Source organism: Sinocyclocheilus anshuiensis, unplaced genomic scaffold, assembly GCF_001515605.1.
Source record: "Sinocyclocheilus anshuiensis isolate Anshui unplaced genomic scaffold, SAMN03320099.WGS_v1.1 scaffold44, whole genome shotgun sequence".
Lineage (NCBI taxonomy): Eukaryota > Metazoa > Chordata > Actinopteri > Cypriniformes > Cyprinidae > Sinocyclocheilus > Sinocyclocheilus anshuiensis.
In genome coordinates, this window is record NW_015555746.1 from 2,636,585 (window position 1) to 2,657,098 (window position 20,514).

General features: G+C 37.3%; 2 protein-coding genes across 2 annotated transcripts in view; both read right to left on the minus strand.

The window, feature by feature from the left end:
* Positions 1–6,627, minus strand: part of LOC107673532 (cytoplasmic FMR1-interacting protein 1 homolog) — a 47,922-nt gene extending 41,295 nt beyond the window's left edge. Inside the window, exon 1 of the mRNA XM_016467150.1 lies at positions 6,368–6,627. The gene's annotated coding sequence lies outside the window, so the exon portion shown is untranslated. The remainder of the gene's footprint in view (positions 1–6,367) is intronic.
* An 825-nt stretch (positions 6,628–7,452) lies between these two features.
* On the minus strand, positions 7,453–20,172 carry LOC107673606 (gamma-tubulin complex component 5-like). Its single transcript, XM_016467252.1, has 24 exons — positions 19,792–20,172; positions 19,499–19,652; positions 19,187–19,240; positions 18,982–19,090; positions 18,804–18,900; positions 18,637–18,716; positions 17,361–17,496; positions 17,130–17,247; positions 16,873–16,962; positions 15,831–15,924; positions 15,207–15,465; positions 14,706–14,908; positions 14,448–14,563; positions 13,491–13,759; positions 10,786–10,984; positions 10,428–10,616; positions 10,162–10,344; positions 9,963–10,047; positions 9,723–9,843; positions 9,312–9,463; positions 9,071–9,196; positions 8,750–8,838; positions 8,486–8,586; positions 7,453–8,100 (listed from the first exon to the last, which is right to left on the minus strand). Exons 2-24 carry the CDS (start codon positions 19,630–19,632, stop codon positions 8,054–8,056), a joined length of 3,051 nt encoding a protein of 1,016 aa, XP_016322738.1. The 5' UTR covers positions 19,633–19,652; positions 19,792–20,172; the 3' UTR covers positions 7,453–8,053.
* Between the last annotated feature and the right edge of the window lie 342 nt (positions 20,173–20,514).

Consider the following 20,514-nt stretch of genomic DNA (forward strand, 5'->3'; position numbering starts at 1 on the left):
GGAGAAAGAAAGAAAGAAAGAAAGAAAGAAAGAAAGCTAATGTCCTCCTGAATAGCTCTGCTCCAAACCAAGACTTTCTGCTCTGATTTCACCTTAAAGCCTTAATTTGTGGACAGGTAAATTAAGACTCTTTAAGACCTTTTTAAGACCTGCAGAAGACCTGTTTTGATATGTACAACAAGGAAGGACGATTCTTATGCTCATCCAACGTCTCCGTTGCTAATTCCAAAACGTCATTTTAGACCTAGTAACAGAGGCTTGAGCCATTGTTAGCAGACTAATGCAGTTATTAATGAAGTTACTAGAGAGAGAGAGAGAGAGAGAGAGAGATAGATAGAATTGTCAGAGAAATAGAGAGAAAGAGAGAGAGAGAGAGAGAGAGAGAGATTAAGAGTGAATGAATTACCTGAGTCTGTGCATCTCTGAGCAGTGTTCAGTAGCAGCGTCTCTATTAATAGCGAAACTGTTAAATAGCGAAAAGTTCATCTTCTTCAAGAGCAGCGCAGTTATTACCTCGCTTGTGAGAAATGTCATGTAGCTTTAAATTGCTACGCTATTTTACTGATAAAATTGTCAGAGCAGTGCTGACAGCATGTTTCTGTTGTGCGTGTATGTATGTTTCCGTGTGTGCAAGTGTGTGTCTGTATACTGTATGTGTGTGTGTTTGTAAGGGAGAGAGAGCAGGAGAAAGAGAGTATTGCTTTCCGTACATAATGAAACAATATTTTTGTTTCCACAGAAACAATTTGTCTTTTTTTATCATATTGTTTACTATATTTATTTGTTTGGTCAGTGTTGTGGGTTTAGGTTCTTTTGCTGTAAAATAACTGAAATCATTTGGCAACGTGATATGGACATGTAATGCGGTCAAGTCCTGCCTGGAACTACTTTTGTCATGCATTTCCCTGAAAATAATTGCACACATTAGAACGTTCTTCAACCAGTCAGGTTGGAAAAAAACATTGTAATTACAGCTAAAAAAAAAACAAAGAAAAAAAAGAAGTGATTACATTTATGTTAAGAAATACTTTAAGGTACTAATATGCTTTAGGGGTAAATAATGCCCCAGTTCCCTGCACCAGTGACAGCTTTTGTACCTTTTTAATCAATAATTATGACTTGTCATAATGCAGCTCTAACAGAACCTATCAAACCCAAACAGAAATGCATCTCAACAATCTGATCTTTGACAACGAACTGAGATTTACACAAATAAAGGTGATGTAACTCAGAACTGACACCACACGATTACTATGCCCTTAGTGTGTAGGAATGTACAGTGATAGCTGGTGCAGTAACAGCAGCTGGTATAATTTCCTAAGGCATGTTACACCCACTTCTGGCAGCTCCCTTATTAAACTCATAAACGAGCAGCTAATCCAACCAGGATGCAAAATACTGTCCCTTAAATTTCCAAAACAATGCAATTCTCTTTTTTTTTTGTAAGCTTAAAAGGTTAGTTCACCCAAAAATGAAAATTAGCTTGTGTTTTACTCACCCTCGAAGCATCCTAGGTGTATATGACTTTCTTCTTTCAAACGAATCCAGTCGGAGTTATATTAAAAATTGTCCTGGCTATTCCAAGCTCTATCATTGCAGTCAGCGGGTGTTGCAGTTGAACAGTCCACAAGTCGTCAAATAAAGCTCGCTCATTTATAATAAAACGTGCCGCAGACGGCTCCGGGGGATGAATAAAGGCCCCCTGTAGCGAATCCATGAGTTTCTGTAAGAAAAATATCCATATTTCAAACGTAATAAACACTTTTCTCTCACTTCCGTTATATGTCATACGCGGATCTGTTTCGGCGGAAGGCATATGAGCAGCGCGCGAGCCTCTGAGATATGCTAGTCTTGCGAGTTTGTTTAATAGGAGCAAAGGAAGCAAAGTTTCCTTACTTTAGCTATGGAAAACCAGTCTCCTCTTGGCTTATATTGAAATCCTCCGACATTTTTCTTTGCAAATCTTCGGTTTGTACTTCTAATTCGTGACCGGCGTTTTGTTTTGTTCTCTCTCCGCATTCGTCACTAATCACGCAACGCCGTGCGTCTTACGTCATCCGCCGGAACTGCTTCAGTGTATGACAGTCAGTGGAAGTGAGAGAAAAGTGTTTATTTTTTAATATAACTCCAACTGGATTCGTCTGAAAGAAGAAAGTCATATACACCTAGGATGCTTCGAGGGTAAGTAAAACACAAGCTAATTTTCATTTTTGGGTGAACTAACCCTTTACGGCATGAAACCGTGAAGGTCAGTATCTTTCATCAAAAAGGAAGTGGGTAAGAGGTTGAGGACAACAAAACATGTCAGTTCAATATTGTGGTTTTATCTGTGAAAATTGAACAAACACTGTAGCTGAATAAACAGTCTAGCACATTTCACTCTAGGTTCACTTGCTTCAAATATAATGCGGATCTAAATGATCACAATCCATAAATCCAATTTTTGGGATTAAACAACCTTTCTTAATTGCTGTGAGGCAAAAAGGAAGTTGTCTTAAGTAAGCTGAACATCGTTCCTCTTTAACACTGAAGTAGTTCCCTGATCTCATTTTTCAGATGACACATTCTTCGAAAAAAATGCTGACATGCAATCAGAAATCTTTTTTTGTAATTTGTTGTTACAATGTCCCCGTCTTTTACTCTCACAATGAGCTTATCATATTCGTTTGAACATTAGTAGGGCCCAATGATTTCCGCGATGCAGAAAACATGGACAGAATCATAAAAACGGAATTTACTGTATAACGCCGAATTTCATGGAATTTGTCTTATTTTTGATAAATAAAAAACAGGTCAGTACATATATATAGACTGTGTCTGTGAACTTGACCCTGTTGGATTGGCAGTAGCTTGCTTGCCCTACACCGTTACATTGCTTCATTTCTTAATTCAAGGTATAAATATTTTGTTTTATTTGTGGTTTTTAAGTTATTTATAATAAGTGAAGTGAAGTTTACTTTTAAGTGCACTGATGTCAGACTCATTTTGAATAATAAAGTTTATTGTTAAATTGTTAAATACCCTGCCTCCACTACATAGGCCTATGCTTGTCACATCATTATAAGTGTTTAATCACCATATTTGAGTTATCATTGCAAAAAATGTTTACACGTATATATATTATGTTTAAGTAGGCTGTATACTGTATTCTATATACAGTACCATTCAAAAGTTTGGACACACGAATGGGAAGTGTGTCCAAACTTTTGAATATACTGTACTATATTATAGCCTACACAAAGAATATAGGCCGATATATCGATATCGGTCATTTTTTTACTCCCTAATATCGGTATCGGCCCCCCAAAAACCCTTATTGGTCGGGCTCTATTTCTGATTCACTTAAAACAACCAGCTCCTAAGAGAGATGAATCAAACTAAACTGGATGCGTTGCTATTGATTCCATAATAAGGCACTAACTCCTTTAGAATCCTTTATTCATGAATCACACTAAACTGGCTGAATGTTTGTATGTGCATGCATCCCACTATTATTTTTAAGTACACGGTTTCATTTGATTTCTTTTGCTGAATATGGTGCAGTGTTTGTCACTCTTATCTCTTCCTGTCTAACTCTGTGGTTCTTGGTCAGAATAAGCTGTAAAATGAACCCGAATTGATGCTGATTGTGACTACACAAAATACTTGGAGACTGCTAAACCAATTCAACGATAACAACATTGGACGTTGAACTTGGACGTCACTTGTCATTGGACTGTCTTCAGTTTGACAAGGCAGATAAGACACTGATTCTGAGCATGTACATGAATCACAACCTGAAATGCAAGAAAAACACTTAAACATACAGTTCATCCAAAAATTGAGATTTTGTTATCTTTTACTCACCATCAAGTTATTCCAAACCTTCTTTCCTCTGTTGAACATACTGATTTCCATATGAAAAATGCTATGGAAGTCAATGGGGACCAGATGTTGGTTACCCACATTATATAAAACATCTTTTGTGTTTAGCAGAAGAAAAACTCCGTTGGAACAACCTGAGAGTGAGTAAATCATAGAATTTTCAATTTCAGGTTAACTGTCCCTTCTGAAGTCACAAAGTCCTATGAAAACCATCATAAAACATCCAGGCTAAACATTCCCTGAGACTCATTCTGCCATGTTCAGTTTGACACCCCATATGCCCTGGTCTGGCCGTCTTCCCTGAGCTCTTTTATTCTCTGACGTCCACTAAGTCAGTATTAAAGAACAGCGGCTCTCTTGCACACTAAGAAGAAGATTTCCACCTGTGTTGATGCATAATCACTGGCCATGCCAAAACATGACCTCAACTCCAGCTGCACACAGAATGAAAAAGGCCTTTTTTGCACCACATTCTCTGCAGATTTAACACCTGCTGCATAGTGTCTTCCTCCTTGAAATGTTCGCATCTTCACACTCACATTTTCCTCTTGTGGTAGCAGAGATGGTGGCACATGTATAAAAACTTCACAACTTGCAGCACACCCTGGTGTGCTCTCTTACTGAAAACACACCTCTGATGGTGCCACTTTCACATCTCAATATGCACACTAAAAAATGCACAGACTCAATTTGAATGTGATGATGAACAGCATATTCTGCTGCATTACACAAACATTTTTCATGTACATCAAAGTAGACTTGTGACCGACTTGATTGAATCTTTTAAGCCTAAAGATGCCCTTCCACTATCTCCAACTTTGACGTATGACTGTTGCATTTCACCTCTTAAAGAAAGGCACACAGAGAGCTTTTAAAACTGTCGTGATGCAGCCCTCCGCTTATTCACCCTAGAAAATTCATAAATAATGAACACAAATCAAATGACCGGCAATGGACCCTTTTCACATTACTGTCACTCCATCATGCAGTGACAGCAGTGTTAACCAGTTTTCTGTTATTTAATGCCAAGGTAATAAAACAAAGTATAGGGCTATACAGGTACACTTTAAAAAATGGCAAAAATAAATAAATAAAATAAACCTTTGTTAACAACGTTAATAACATTCACAGCCTGTGAAAAGGGTCCATATGTTTTAACAAACATTTTGCATACGCATATGGTCAGAAGAACACCCTGCAGATTTCGCCAGTAGAAATGAATGACTTATGGTCTTTGTTTGTTGGTGGCTTAATTTGTTCTAAATGATCTGCTGAATCATAAAACCCACTCCGGCTGCCACAGAGGAACAAATTACTTCCTAAAGCATCATTATCAGAAACTCAAAAGGGTGTGGGGCTGATGAACGGCCTGACTGAACTTCCAACAATCCCACTGACCTCCAGCCAATGAAGACATTTCCCTTTCTTTTCTGTCTTTAAGCCATTTTCAGTCCAAAAAAAAAGAAGTACGACTACAGAAGTAGACTAAGCCTAGTTCTAGACTACAGGGATTGTCGATGTAAACCACCCCTGACAGAGTGGTTTAATCCATGTTTAGTCTTAATCTGCACTGAAGTAACAAACTGACATGGTTTTAAAAGACAATCTGAAAGTTTACAGTGCTCTGATTAACTGAAGTTGATTGCTCTGATTTTAAGGTTGCTCAACCAGTATTGTTTCGGTTTCTGTAAACCTTAATCTTAAAATGTAATGTAAAATAGCACAATTAAACATATGTAAGGAACATATTATATATGTAATCCATTCTAAATTGTTAATTTATTGAATTATTTTATTACTAAAGGGCAATATTTGCATATACTTGAACTCATTGTCAGGGGCATTTTTCCTTAAACTACTACTTTATATTATTTTCACATTCAGCAACAGTTAAGACAACAACTACAGATATCTACAGATAGAGGTGTCAAACCAATATTTTCAGCCCTATATTTTATATATCTGGGTCATTTTGCCCCCAAAAGGATGTGCAGATTTATTAGACAGACATACAGAAAAAAAATGCTCTTATGAGTGAGTGTATTTAATAGGTAAGCATGACAAAATATCTAATAGGTTATGACACAAAAAATAACTACAATACTTACTGTTCGATAACAGAACATACAGAAACACAACTAACAGTTACTCAGTAAATACATATTTCACCGCAACTACGCGACATAACTCACACATTACAAGCTCCGAAGCGTTCTCTCGCGTTTACAGTTCAGACAACCTCGTTTATTTTAATGGCAACGTTCTAATTTGTGCGCAGTCGCGTGCAGGCCCACCTCACCCACGACGTAAAACTTCAAACAACGCAAAGGAATTCAACCCAACAATACCTTTCCATTCGGTCTCGCACATACTAAAACATAAACATATTTCAGAACAAAACTACGCGAACCGCGACTGTTTGAAGGACTAACTAACTACAGAGACAGCGGTTGAAAAAAAGACAACACCCAGAATGAAAGTAAGTTCAAAGCTGCAAACTTACTTGAGTTTTCCAGGACAAACAATCCGCTTCAACTATTCATTCATGCATTTTCCGTTGTGGTTTCCAGTTCTGATGTGGCTGAGAGGATGAAGGTAACTCGTAAGGCCGTTTTCGGTGGTTAATCTGCGGCGGTTTTGAGTAGTTGAGGGAGTTTGCGGAGGAATCCTGCTCGCGGTGAGTGCTGTCGCAGGCGCAGCTCGGGCTGGAAGTTCCTGTTGCGCTCTACAGGGAAATTCAACAGGAAACTCCAGCGCCGCAGTACAGTTCACTTCCAGCAGGGGGCGTTCAGGATCACAGTCCTTCAGGAAAAATCCGCACTAAACAGCCGTCAGTGTAAAAGCGAGATTTAGAAATGTGAAATGATACCCTGCGTCCCACTGTGCATACTATCCACCCTATCTGCCCTAAATAGTATTGAAAATGACTAATTTCATATAGAATTTAGGATGGATAGTATGCACATTGGGACGAAGGCATCGTTTTCATCGTGTGGAATCTAGTGTGAAATGTAAATATTTAAATATCCACATTTTATCTTGTACATTCTACTTTATTTTTTGCTTTTACATTTTCCTGTGTTCATCCATTTAATTTATTTCCTTACCTCATCCTATTTTCCACCTTTGTGTATTTCGGTGCAATAGTTAATGTTAGAATATTGTAACATGCCATTGTAACATTTTGTTGCAGTCTCTTACTCACCAAGGCTGCATTTACCGGTATTTGATCAAAAATACAGTTAAAATACTAATTTTGTGAAATACTGTTACGATTAAAAATGTATTTATTCTTCTGATGGCAAAACGGAATTCTCAGCAGCCATTACTTCAGGGTCACTTTAGAAAAAATATTTGCAATCTATATTATTTTTGTGGAAATCGTGATATATATTTTCAGCATTTTAAGATCAATAGAAAGTTAAAAGAACATTATTTATTTGAAACTGAATTTTTTTAAACAATGTAAAAGGTTTTTCAATTTAATGCATCCTCACTAAATAAAAGTATTTTCTTTTCTTTTTTTTAACTGAATTCAAACTTTTGAACTAGCGTATTAAAAAAAACAAGTATGAGGCAGCATTGTATCTCAAAGTAATGGCAATTTAATTTAAAATATGCAATCCATTCAGCACATTGAAAAAGTCCTTAAGCAACCACAACACATACAAATATAGGCTTGAACTGCATACAAATGTAGCGTACAATTTTCACAGTTAGTTTATATTATGTACAATATTTAAACTTCCGAGTTTTAAGGTTTTCTTTTCACTGTTGCATGTAATATACATAATTAGATCACCTGCAAATGAAATTGCTTTTGTCATGTGCGCTTCTCATATCCCACTGCATGTAGAGGACACTTACGTTTACATCCGAAATATTGAGCCATAACACAGGCCAACAACGTTGAAATACAAACAGTCAGATTGTCCACAAAACATTACGTTAAGTATCTTGATGCAGCAACTGTGCTGTAGACAATAGACAATTTAACACAAGTTTAACTGTTTACAGACACAAAGTGCTACTTCTGTACCATTGTAGTGCTATTGTGATTTTGTCTCTCTCTATGATGTTAGATCTCCTGGTAGAGACAAACAAGAACAGTACAGTAGCCGTCATGCAGCAGTACAATAAATAATCTGTCTTGTGTTCAGTGCTCTGGATTTAATCCATGTTCAATCTGTTAACACTGTTCAAATCCAGCCATTAGCGACAATGCCAGGGACTCCACTGTAAAAGAAAACAGGAACATATGGTGAGTAAAACAAAATATTTATGGCTTCACTCATTAATTAAAAATTTTTTTTTGAAAGATGTTATAATGTCATTTGTTTTTGCATTGGGACATTTGTTTTTTATTCTCAATGGTGATTCTTACTGTATTTTAATAACTAATGATTAACTCTAAATATTGATATAAATAAATAATCTGTAATAATCAGTCAATTAAAGTTAATACAACAAATAGCACCAATACTTTACAGTATTTCCATAATGTACTGCTCTTGTTTGCATTACTGTAAATTGTTATTTGGCGTTAAATACAGACGACATCTGAACAGGGTTAGTGAGATTCACCCAGTTATTTTAAAATGCACAGCACTGTATGACTTACAATGAGGAAATGAGCCTCTGCACACGGCCTTGTTTAAAATAGTCACCAGAAACATGTGACAGTTTTTAAAGTCCGACTCCATTTTGTCAATCGACTCGATTCTGAGGGGAAAAAAGGAAAATATTTAACGAATGGTAAAATCCGAAAAAAGGAAGTAAAACCTCATCCTCATCAAAATGAAGTGAAAGCTGCAAGATGAGGACAAGTAGCTAGACTGAAACATCTAAAGAGATTCCAAACATGATGTAAGAGTTTTGAACTTACTTCCAGGCCCCAAAACCAGCCTGCCATCTGTCTGAGAAGATGAGAACTAAATTCAGCACTTTCATGATGGCCTCCTTGACAAAACTGACCTGCAAAGACACAGTAACTTGAATTGATGCATCGAAAATAACATGGACGTCTATAATGGTTTAAAAGTAAAAACTAGGCCAACCATCATGGAGATGACAGCTTACTGAATTAATAAGAAAAACTGCAATTGTAGCATGCAATTTTAAGCAAAAATGAACCAAAATCGCTTTTGTTGTTTTCTTTTGTTTTTTTGACAGACACTTTTTTTTGCCTTGTATATATCCCGCTTACTTTCTCTCTGAGCAGACATCTGTCATGAATGGTGGACAGGTATCTGTAGTGGATTTTGATGAGCTGGTCCAGATCCTTGGCCTCTTGTACTTGGTGTTGAAATTCTAGACCTGTACTATGCAGGATCTGCGAATGAAATGTAGCAAAGTGTATAAGGTACAAGGTATAAGGTACCTTTCTACAAGGTAAGAAAGTCTGAACTCAAATAAATAAATACATATTTTATGTATATCAGACCTACCCTTGTCATAATGTAGTTATGCAGGCTGTTGACAAAGTGCATGAGTTTGACCCTCAGGAGAAACATCCTGTGAATCTGCTGGTTTATGGGCTCTTTGGCTGTGCTTTCCTCGGACTGGCCTCCTTCTTGCCTCTTAGCGGCGACTGTCAAATCTGTGGGAAGACTCTATATTAAGATCTCATCTGAACTAGTGAATTGAAACCATCCTGATTTGAAAGTACTGTGATCACTGACCTAAAATGAGATACAATGGAACTATGAAGTTACATAAATACGAAGTACATCGATATCTGACTGCCATTTAATTGCATATCCTTTTTGTAATAATATCCACTAGCTTTACTTCTCTCTCTCCTTTTATGACAAATAAACAGAAGTAATGAAAACTTCAGAAGAGAAATCATAACTCACCACTGAATCGTAATGTGTCCAGGCTATATTTGGCCCATTTGATCTGAAGCAACAGTAGGAAGACCTGATTGTAGATTTTCTGACACTCTGAACTAATAACAATATCAACAGGCCATGGAACCTGGCGAGAGAAAATAAAAAGGCATTCATATAAAATGCAGAATTTAAACAAAAAACTATGATAAAACTATTGTGTTATTACAATCTTCAAACCATAAAAAGCAAAAAATGTTATGTAACCTTATAACTCAGCGTGAGACCATCAAGGTTATTCACTGGCTGTTTTTTTCTTGCAGGGTCAATAGTTTCAAGAAATATAGACAACCTGGAATCATGAGAAAAATGTGAGTCAGAAAAATAAACAACCACAGGATATGGAGTGGAATCAGGCAGGGTTGATTGGTAAACCACAGGATCTCTAGAGATTCATGTGCAGTACCGGCTGCTGTCCTCTGGGTGGCGCTGTCCAACAGCCTCTTGAAGCTGCACATTGAGGAATGCCAGCTGCTGCCAGCTCTCCTTCTCCAGAACTTTGTCAAAGATGGCTGTGTAGAAATCATACATAGTATCCCCAGCCTCCAACAGGAAGTAGTTTCTCATGGCCTGCAAGTACTCAAGAAGCCTAAGATAAAAATTGAGAGGGTTAAGGATAAATGCGCTACAAAGCAACATTGGGAAGTTCATGCACAAAGGATTCAATCTCACATGTAGTCTTTTTTCAGGGTTCTCATGAGGTTCCCACAGCATTCGATGTATCTCCTCTCAATATGTGGATACAAACAGGAGCGGAGCGTAAGCTCAAACGTCTGACATGTCACAGACTCAGAGGAGCGGTCCAAAATCACATTGCTGCCAGAGAATTTCTCATGGAAGTCATTCTGCTCTAAATAAAGCCTGCAAGAGATAACACACATTACCTCAGTGGAAAACAAGCTAATGAAATTGTGACTGACCAAACATAGTTTAGTGTCTTTATATAATAACACAAATCTATTTTTAACATCTTTGCTCTTTGTGTGAACTTCAGTGATGTCAAATCATTTATTCTGTATTCTGCTGTTACCTTGTAAAATTAATGGCCAGCAGGGGGTCATGGATGTCATCCAGCTCCAGATGACGTGCTACAATGGACTGCATCTTGATCAGACTCTTCTTAGTGGCCTGTTGCTCGGTAACCGTATTGGTGGGTGAGTCTTCTCCATGCCGAAGACGTGTCTGCACTGATTCCAAAAAGAGCGTGTACAGACTCTTTCTTTCGGCATCTGCAGAGAGACACAATTCATTCATCATTATTCACTGTCAGAAATTAAGACATAGTAGGCTATAAGAAACATTATAAAAATGAAGTAAACGTACTAAAACACAAAAACAAAACGTTATCATTAATGAAAATGTTACTACTATAAAAACGTGAGCATGCAACAAAAAACTAAACTGAAACTAGAAAACAATATGGATGAAGATAACAAAATAATAACGACGCAACAATCTCTATGAAACACTGTAAAGACCTTACAAATTAAATTAGCCTCTCATTTAACTTAATGGTTCTTAACTTTTTTGACTCCAAGGCCCCTTTTGTCTAAGACAAAATTTGAAGAACCAGCATGTAGCTACAAACTGTATCAACGATATAATGTTTCATATCATTCGGTATCAACAATTGACATTTTTATAACCTTTTTTAGGTGTACCGTCGATAAATACCAATACCGTTTTATCACCCAGGCCTACCAGCACGTAAGCCGTGACATTTCTTGTATCTGCTTTAATGACAGCTGCTTGTTTTAAAAAAAAAAAAATTAAATAAATTAGGAGTATCAAAATAAAATTAATGGGAAAAAATGGGTCATATGATGTTGCTAAAAATAACATTATTTTGTGTATTTGGTGTAATGAAATGTGTTTATGCGGTTTAAGGTTAAAAAAACACATTATTTTCCACATTCTGTACATTATTGTTTCTCCTCTATGCCCCGCCTTTCTGAAACGTGTCGATTTTTACAAAACTCATCGGTCTGAAAAGCGAGGTGTGCTCTGATTGGCCAGCTATCCATTGCGTTGTGATTGGCCGAATACCTCAAGCGTGTGACGGAAATGTTACGCCCCTTACCATATTGTGATGCCCTGTCCGGCCAGAGCGACGAGACAAAAACATGAAAACCCATTATAAACGAGGCATTTGTTGCATCCAGTGGGGACATAATTACAGATTATAATGCCTTATACTGTGTTTTTACGCGTTGCATGCATTGCGCTGCGTAAACATAAAACCATGTCTGCATTTGTGATCAGAGAAATGACAAACAACAAAGTGCTACTCTACACTGCTCAAAACTCCAACGAAACACACGGCGGGCTAGAGTGAGCGGAGGCCGGCTTGAGTGAGAGGCGGCAGGCGGGCTTGAGTGAGTGGAGGCCGGCAGCTAGAGTGAGCGGCAGCGGGCGGGCTTGAGTGAGCGGCGGCGGGCGGGCTTGAGAACAGTGCGGCCGGCGGATTCGACGAAGGAGCGGCCGGTGGGCTTGCGGCAACCACATGTGACGACCCCAGGCTGGACTCCGCTTCGTCCACGGTGAAAGACGATCCGGCGATCCACAGCGCAAAGTTGATGTATTTCCTCAGTGACCAGCATGGATCAGCTCCAGGCATGACGAAGCGGATATCGTCCTCTTTTGGAAGGCCAAACAAAGTAGTTTCGCTTTCACAACAAAACACACAGCACCTTCACGACATGGCGGCAACAATACTACAGCGAGAATAAAAGTTACGCCTTCTTTCTTTGCGTGAACATTTGGGCAGCGTTATGCAAATCTTCCCACATCATGACGTAGACATGTGGGGGCGTGTTAGAACGAGCCGTTTTAGGTAGGCGTGGTTGACTCTTTTATTACTCTTTTTGACACTTTTATAAAGAATATCTCTTTGGATTTGAGACTTTAGTCTTTGCAACTTTACAGATCTTCTTTATGCACCAAGAGCTTGTAACACTCCAAAGAGAAAGGAAAAATTGAAATCGCATAATATAACCCCTTTAAATGTTTTGAAATTCTTTTTCATTGGCCATTTCTCAGCAATTTCTACTCAAAATATTTAAGAGCTTGATATTAAAAATGTATATTCTTTATAGAAATGCACATGACTTTTTTATATTGTATTAATTTCCATGACTTACAGTTCTAGAAATATGACGTTTAAAATTTCATTTTTTTTCAAGACCTTGGGAACTCTGGTTCTTAAATAAAAATGACAGTTGTTGAGGGAACACTTACGTTGAGTAAGTGTAACGTTGAGTGAAGTTAAAAAATATATATATATTGTCAGATTGAATCTACAAAGGCCTTGAATGTATTTCTAAGTCTGTGCCATGAACACAGACTGGTCACTATCTGTTCTGTGACACAACCTCCGGCTGACGCTAGATCTACAGTGGTGTGAAAAAGTGTTGGCCCCCTTCCTGTTTTTTAAATTTTTTGCATATTTGTCACACTTAAAAGATTCAGATCATCAAACAAATTTTAATATTATGCAGTTCATGATGCTGAATCATACGTGTCCATGGATGCCAAGTTACTGCTAAATGTAGCAGCACTGGTACATTTATAGCACATGTCATTGTCAGTAACTGCTACAGCACTGTATGGTTATATTTGACAACTTTGTATTATCTTGCATGTGTTTGGAGGCAGAGGGAACAAATTTCTTATGTTATACAGGACAAGCACTGAACCTAATACTGAAAAAAAAAGGTCATCCTCTCTGACACTGACCTCTGGAGGAGCCATCAGGCTGCTCGGTCTCCTTGCAGTCCAGGTTCTTCAGCAGCTGCATGGATTTGCCAGCCATGATGATCTGCTTGAGCACAGGCTTGAGGAAGGACACCATGGTGTGCTGTCTGCTGCTGGACGCCTGCTCTCCACCAGAACTTCCACTGGCAGCGTCGCTGAGCCTCTCCTCGCTCTCCACAGTCTCAGACACACTATACAGCGTGTAAGTGGCGTACCAGAAGTCCCTGTGGTTTACTGGTACATCTTTGTTCCTAGTAAACATGTCCATATATTTATTTATTTGATAAGCAGGTGTGTATTTAGCAGGTTAAGGTGGATGCAGACGGTGGTTAGCGCAAATTAAACCCCAAAAGAGTGAAAAGCATCCTGACACAACACTGAGGGGTCTTGCATCACCCTAAAAAGTGGTTTATTTTGCAATAATGACCAGCTGACTGTATGTAATTCCTCACCGTTCAAAAGTTTGGGGTCGGTAAGATTTTTAAATGTTTTTGAAAGAATCATCTTATTCTTATCAAGGCTGCATACAGTAAAAATAGTAATATCTGTTCAAAATTACTGCAATTTTTAACAAGTTTTCTATTTTAATATATTTTAAAATGTAATTTATTCCTGTGATGGCAAAGCTGAATTTTCAGCAGCCATTACTCTAGTCTTCAGTGTCACATGATCCTTCGGAAATCATTCTAATATGCTATATAATATATAGTTGGTGATCAAGAAACATTTCTTTGATTTTATCAATGTTGAAAACATTTTTATTTTTTTTTTTACTTAATTCTTTGAATTCAAAGTAAAAAAAAACAGCATTCAGCTTTGCTGCATAAAAGTATTAGTTTCTTTAAGAAACATTTTTTTACCCCTCATAGATTTTTTTTAAAAAGTGACCCTAAACTTTCGAATGGTAGTGTACATACACATATAAGTTTTTTTTTGTACCTTTGAATTATGAACTCTTTAGCGGGGTCAAATAAGTGACCGTGAACAATCCATTCATCTACAATCTCAAGGTATGGCCTGACTGTTTCTACCCAGAGAGAGAAAAGGAGCGCCACCTGATAGGAAGGAGAAAAAACTGCATCATTTTGTGATCTTTTTATAATAAGCAGGGAAAAAAAAGAGTGGTACGTTGATAAATGTACAAATTTATGCATCTAATGCATCTAATGCTCGACATTGAAAACAGAAAACACTTACAGACTGCTCAGAGGCCTCACCCACGCTGTCATACTCTATTATGGCCTTGTAGAGCGTGTTGAGTAAGTGTGAGGCCCTTAATACATTGGGCGTTCCGGGCGGCACATCAGCCACTCCTGTGCAGAAAACCCTGTGCAGCATGGTGATCTGAGCCAGATGAGGACTTAACCGTTCCAGCACAGATGACAGAGTCACTGTCTCATCTATAAAGAATCACCACAGAATCAATACTCCAACAACACAAAAATAACTGAGAATACATTTACACACTGAAAACAAATGGTGTAGGATTTACTTTAAACCAACCTTCACTCAGAAACTGCTAGTAAATTTCCCATAATTACAAAGAAACACCAAGTAGCATTGAATTAAACATGAATTTTTGAAGTCGAAAGACTGAAATGGTATTTTCTTGTAAAACATACTTTCATATACTTTCATTTCATATAAAACATACATACATATATGTTTTTTAGAGCGCCGGCACAAAGAAAAACCGACCTTTGGCAATAATGTCTTTCTCAATAGTATTGAGCTCTTCTTTAAAGCTGGTGAAGTATTTATACAGGGCCCACACGAACGCTTGGTAGGTCCTAAAGGGAGGATCAGAGCTCTTCTTGGAGGATGAGGAGGAGGAAGAGTTAAGACCTGGAGGACAGGGCTCTGCACTGTGGCCGGTCACTTCATCAATAAACTTTTGCAGTCGGGTAACAGCCTGCCCATAGGCTGCTATGTGCTCCAGTACAGAGTGAAGACAGTTCTGTACAAAAACACATACATTCATAAAAAAAGCACTTTGAACCAATCATTTGGATCTCTCTTGCACAATTTCATAAGTATTCATAATAACAATATAATTCAAACAGTCTCTCATTAATTATCGTAATAGGATAACAGCTTATTAGAAAAAACTAAAAGCATCTAAATGTGCCTTAGTCAATAATATAAATAAAAAAATCTTTCTATAAAACTGATATATTGTAAATTAGAAAAATGTGTTTTTTTCTCTCTCTCTCCCATAAAATTTGTCATTTTGGCTTTTTGTAGTGTAATAGTTTTATGAATTAATGTCTGTGTTTGAGTTTATCCCAATAAATGCAGAAATAAAAAGCTGTCTCCACTCACATTAGTTAGATGTGTGACCACCACATCATTCCTCACAGTCACCTTGCCATCATTGAGCTGGAAAATGAAAAGTTTCTTTACACCGGAGAAGAGCCTGAGGAGAGGCAGAAAAGAATATGTGATCTTTCCTGCGGCAAAAACCTTGATATGAGCAGTCAATCATCTTTGTTATGCATTTTCTTCTGGGTAGGTAAACATACATGTGTTAGCAACCAGTGCAGATCTAATCTTTTGCTCATTCCCCGCAGGTTTCAACAGGTTTGAAGCATTCTAATCTCTATCCACATATGCCATTTTCACAAGCAGATATGCACTTTCCTTTTGGAAAGAACATGTCTGTCCAGTATATATATATTTTAAAATAAATGCAGTTCTATTTTACTTTATTTTCTATATAAGGTTCCTGAATAAAACATGTACCACCCAGTTTCCACAAAACTATTAAGCAATCAAAAGAACCATTATTACTAATTAAGCACCAATAGTAATTGATAATAAATGAGCACCAAATGAGAATATTAGACTGATTTTTAAAGGATTATGTGAAGACTGAATTAATTGTTGCTAAAAATGTAAAAACAAAACAAAAAATATTATAAATGTAATTCTTATGTTCCTTAAAATTGTAATAATATTTTCCAATATTACTGCATTTTTTAAATCAAATAAATACACTCTTGGTGAGCATAAAAGACTTCTTTCAAAAAACTAAAAAACTAAAAAAATATTCCAAACTTCTGAATGGTACATATTAGAGCTGCACGATTAATCGCATGCAATATTTAACGCGCATCTTGTCAGTAAAGACGGTTCTGTAATCAGCGGTAAATCTCCATCACCTGCGGGCTTTCACATTGAGCAGCATTAACTACACAGAGCCGTTGTTCACTGATGAGCTGCGCAAAAAATCGCGCAAATATGAACGTGGTTTTGATGGAGATTTACCGCTGATTACAGAACCGTCTTTACTGACAAGATGCGCGTTAAATATCGCATGCGATTAATCGTGCAGCCCTAGTACATATACAGTATATAATCATACCAAAGAGTTTCCCGAATCACTTGTGTCTCTGTAACAAAAGACTTCTCCTCGGGCAGGTAAAGAGGCCCAGTGTTATACAGGTGCTGATCCCTGGAGAGAAAGAGAGTGATATGCAAAATGACAACATCTACTCTCAAATAAACTCTCAATTAAACAGTATTTGCTTCTAAAATCTTATTAAATCATGACAGAAAGTCCAAATTAATGCCCTTGTGATGAAGTAAGCGAACAAGACATTAGAAGCAAAAATGTCTTACCAGACATTGTAGAGGTTGGAGTGCAGGTGGAGGCTGTGTGGAAAGCGGGGAGAGTTGGGAACCCAATACGAAGTGACAATATGCTGCTCCAACCAAGCCCTGGAGTCTGGCTCACCCACTACAAAAACAGTGGTAGACTCGGTAAGAGACTCAGTAAGAACTAGGAGTCCTGAAAATAACCTTCATTAACTGAGGGCTACTATGAGAAAATGTGCTGATACTGTCCCATACCAGTCCAGGTGACTTGGATCGTCTTGTCATTCTGCTCGTGGTCCTCCTGTGGTGTTCTGTCCACCTGTATACCAGAATCCTCTCTGCTCAGGGGCTGCTGGCTATCTTCTTCTTCACTCTCATCCTCAGACCACTCCTGCCAAAAGATTAAATGATCTGTGGTACTCTGTTATGGATAATATGGCTAACTATAGTGAAAAAAAAAAAAGTGACATGACGTGGAGAATGGTGACCCATACTCAGAATTAGTGCTCTAATCCCATCCAAAGTGCACACACACAGCAGTGAACACACACACACACCGTGAACACACACCCGGTAGTGGGCAGCCATTGTTTGCTGCTGCGGCGCCCGGGGAGCAGTTGGGGGTTCGGTGCCTTGCTCAAGGGCACCTCAGTCGTGGTATTGAAGGTGGAAGAGAGCGCTGTACATTCACTCCCCCCACCTACAATCCCTGCCGGTACGAGACTCGAACCCGCAACCTTTGGGTTACGAGTCCGACTCTCTAACCATTAGGCCACGACTTCCCCTTCATTCTATACTAGTCTATACTAGTATAGAATAGCATTGACCAGGTCAGGCCTTTTAAAGTTGCTTAAAAATGTTTCATTACACATGCAGGCGAATATTGTTGTTAATTACTATTTATTGTTATATTGCTGCAAAAAAATTATAATTAGTAAATATAATTCTTCTTTGTCTGAAGAATTTTCTAAGTTGTTATAGTATAGTAATTTTTTAAAATTTGTTACATTAAATAAAAAGAGTTGCCAAGGCAACATTTCTAATTTTTGTTTAGTTTAACTTTACATATAACAACAACTAAAACTAAACTAAATCTAATAAACAGAAATTAATAAAAACTATATAGACATGTTTAAAAAAAAACTAGCAAAAATAACAACAAAAATTAAACTAAACATAAAATCTAATTCAAAATATTATCAAAAACTATAATAGTATATCAGTGATACTAAAATAACATTGCTTTATGTTTACTTAGTGGCTTGGTTATTTTAAGCAGAATTTGACAGTATTTTACTTCAAATAAATATACAAAAATTTGTATGCTTTAAATATTTTAAATCTACTTCAAAAGGCAAAACCATGGCTCATCTAATCAAAAAAATCAACCATTTCATTAAAGAGTAAGTATAAATATTTAGATTAATAAGCTGAAAACTATTGACTAATCATTTATATGCCATATCGCCCAGCCTTTTAGTATATGTTGCTAGACCAGATATGATCTAATAGTGTAATATTGATCACTCACTGGAGTGTCTGGAAAGGGTCCAGTATCAATATCTTCTCCTTCCATAAGGTACTTGGCCCAATCAAACTTGTCTTCTTTCTCTGTAGAAATAAACATTATTTTGTAAATACATTAGTAGTAGTATTGTCCAACAGTATGCGCATGTTGACACTAAAGAAAAGCCGAACCTGTTTCTTTCAGTCTAGGTCTTTCGCAGTAGTTTGTGTTGGATGGGGAGTCAGACAGATTGAGCAATAAAGCCAGCACACTATAGTGGACCTCAGTCTGAAAACAGACAGAGTAATAAAGACATTCAGCACATGCAGGGTTCTAAGAATTGTCTGAAAGATGTCAGTGTTATCCCACCTTGGTTCCCTCAGTATTAGGAAGAGGAGAACTGAGAAATTCTTCAGTTAGCCGTAACCAACTCTCTGCTTTACTTAAGTCAGAGTGGACCATGAGCTTCTCATGAATCCTGGGAAAAAGAGAAACCGGAATAATTAATAACAAAAATATCAAAATATCAGCATATCACAAGAGTGCCCAGAATTGTTCAAAGCTTCAGACTAACCCATTAATGGAGCGCTGTACATTATGTCTGTTAGCATCAAGGAAACGATGAAACCTATCCGGGGGGAAAAAATATAATGGGAGTTTTCTTTTGTTTTTATGTGCAAAAAATGAAACATTAATTGCAAAAGGAAAAACAATGATTTAGTTTTAATTCAAGCTAGGGCTCCAAACTCATTTACATTTTTTATACACATTTTTTTTTTTTTTGCATTTCCGTCTATTTCTTCTTCAGTGTCCTTTTCAAAAATATATTCAAAGCCATTAAAGTGATAAGTAAATGGATGATTAAATTCACTTGAAAAATACTTACTTGAAATTGGACCAGGCAAATTTCAGAGCCATCTGGAAGTTCTGATCTTCCTCATCCTGAATGGAAGTATAATGTGAGATGAGTCTCCTGGTCTCAAGCTCCAGCTCCTTCTCAAACCTGCTCCAGTGAGCCATTCTGATGATTCAAAGTTCAACTGAAACACAAGCCAAAAATTACTGCTTTTGCTTTGTGTCACAGCTTATTTAGACAGACAGACAGACAGACAGACAGATAGACAGATAGATAGATAGATAGATAGATAGACAGATAGATAGTTGTATGTAAGCACAAACCTGCTTTTGTGATAGTGATGCTGACAGAAGCGAGCCGTTGTCAACAGCTGCGGCTAGCAAAACAAGAAACCCATGACAAAGGCGTTCGCTACATGTCAGAGATTAATCCAAAATATACGTGTCTCTCTCGAATATAATCCGATGTCGAATTTAGGGCAATGTTTAAATGAGTTTATTTTATTATCATTAATACATTTATTATCATTTCCTCTGTTGCCGCCTCCATCACGTCAGATGCTACTTCTGCGGTGTCGTGTGAACAATAATAACGCCGGAGAGCGCTTTACTGCCACCTATCGAATAGCCCCAAACATGACGCGACACAACAAATCAACACTGCCAGAAAAAAAAAAAAAAAATTGTGCTGATTTCAAATTTCCTCCACATAAAAGTCAAGAAAAAGCATTCAGTATACAAAAAATATTTCATGCACTTTTGTTTGCGCAGCATTCTACCATAAAGTATTTTACTATTCCCTAAAAGTTCTGAAGAGACAAACTAAAAGGACAGTTTAAACAAATAAAACATGTTTATAATTGATGTGTCACAGAACAAAACTAACACATTTTGTAACTACAATGCAAAACTGTATCATCAGATAGCATGCTCACTTCATCTCAACTGTGCCTTTCGGCATACTTACGAAACCCACTGCAGATTGAGTGATTTTATTGCTTAGTTATCACATTTTATAGTTTATACATTTATATAATTTATTATACA

Bases quoted from the DNA above. Each gene is read 5' to 3' on its own strand.
- LOC107673606 (XM_016467252.1), bottom strand. From the start codon at position 19,632: ATGGCTCACTGGAGCAGGTTTGAGAAGGAGCTGGAGCTTGAGACCAGG. The intron at 19,091-19,186 runs GTTAGTCTGAAG...TCTTTTTCCCAG, and splicing joins GTACAGCGCTCCATTAATGG to GATTCATGAGAAGCTCATGG. The intron at 18,901-18,981 runs GTGGGATAACAC...GTCTGTTTTCAG, and splicing joins CTAATACTGAGGGAACCAAG to ACTGAGGTCCACTATAGTGT.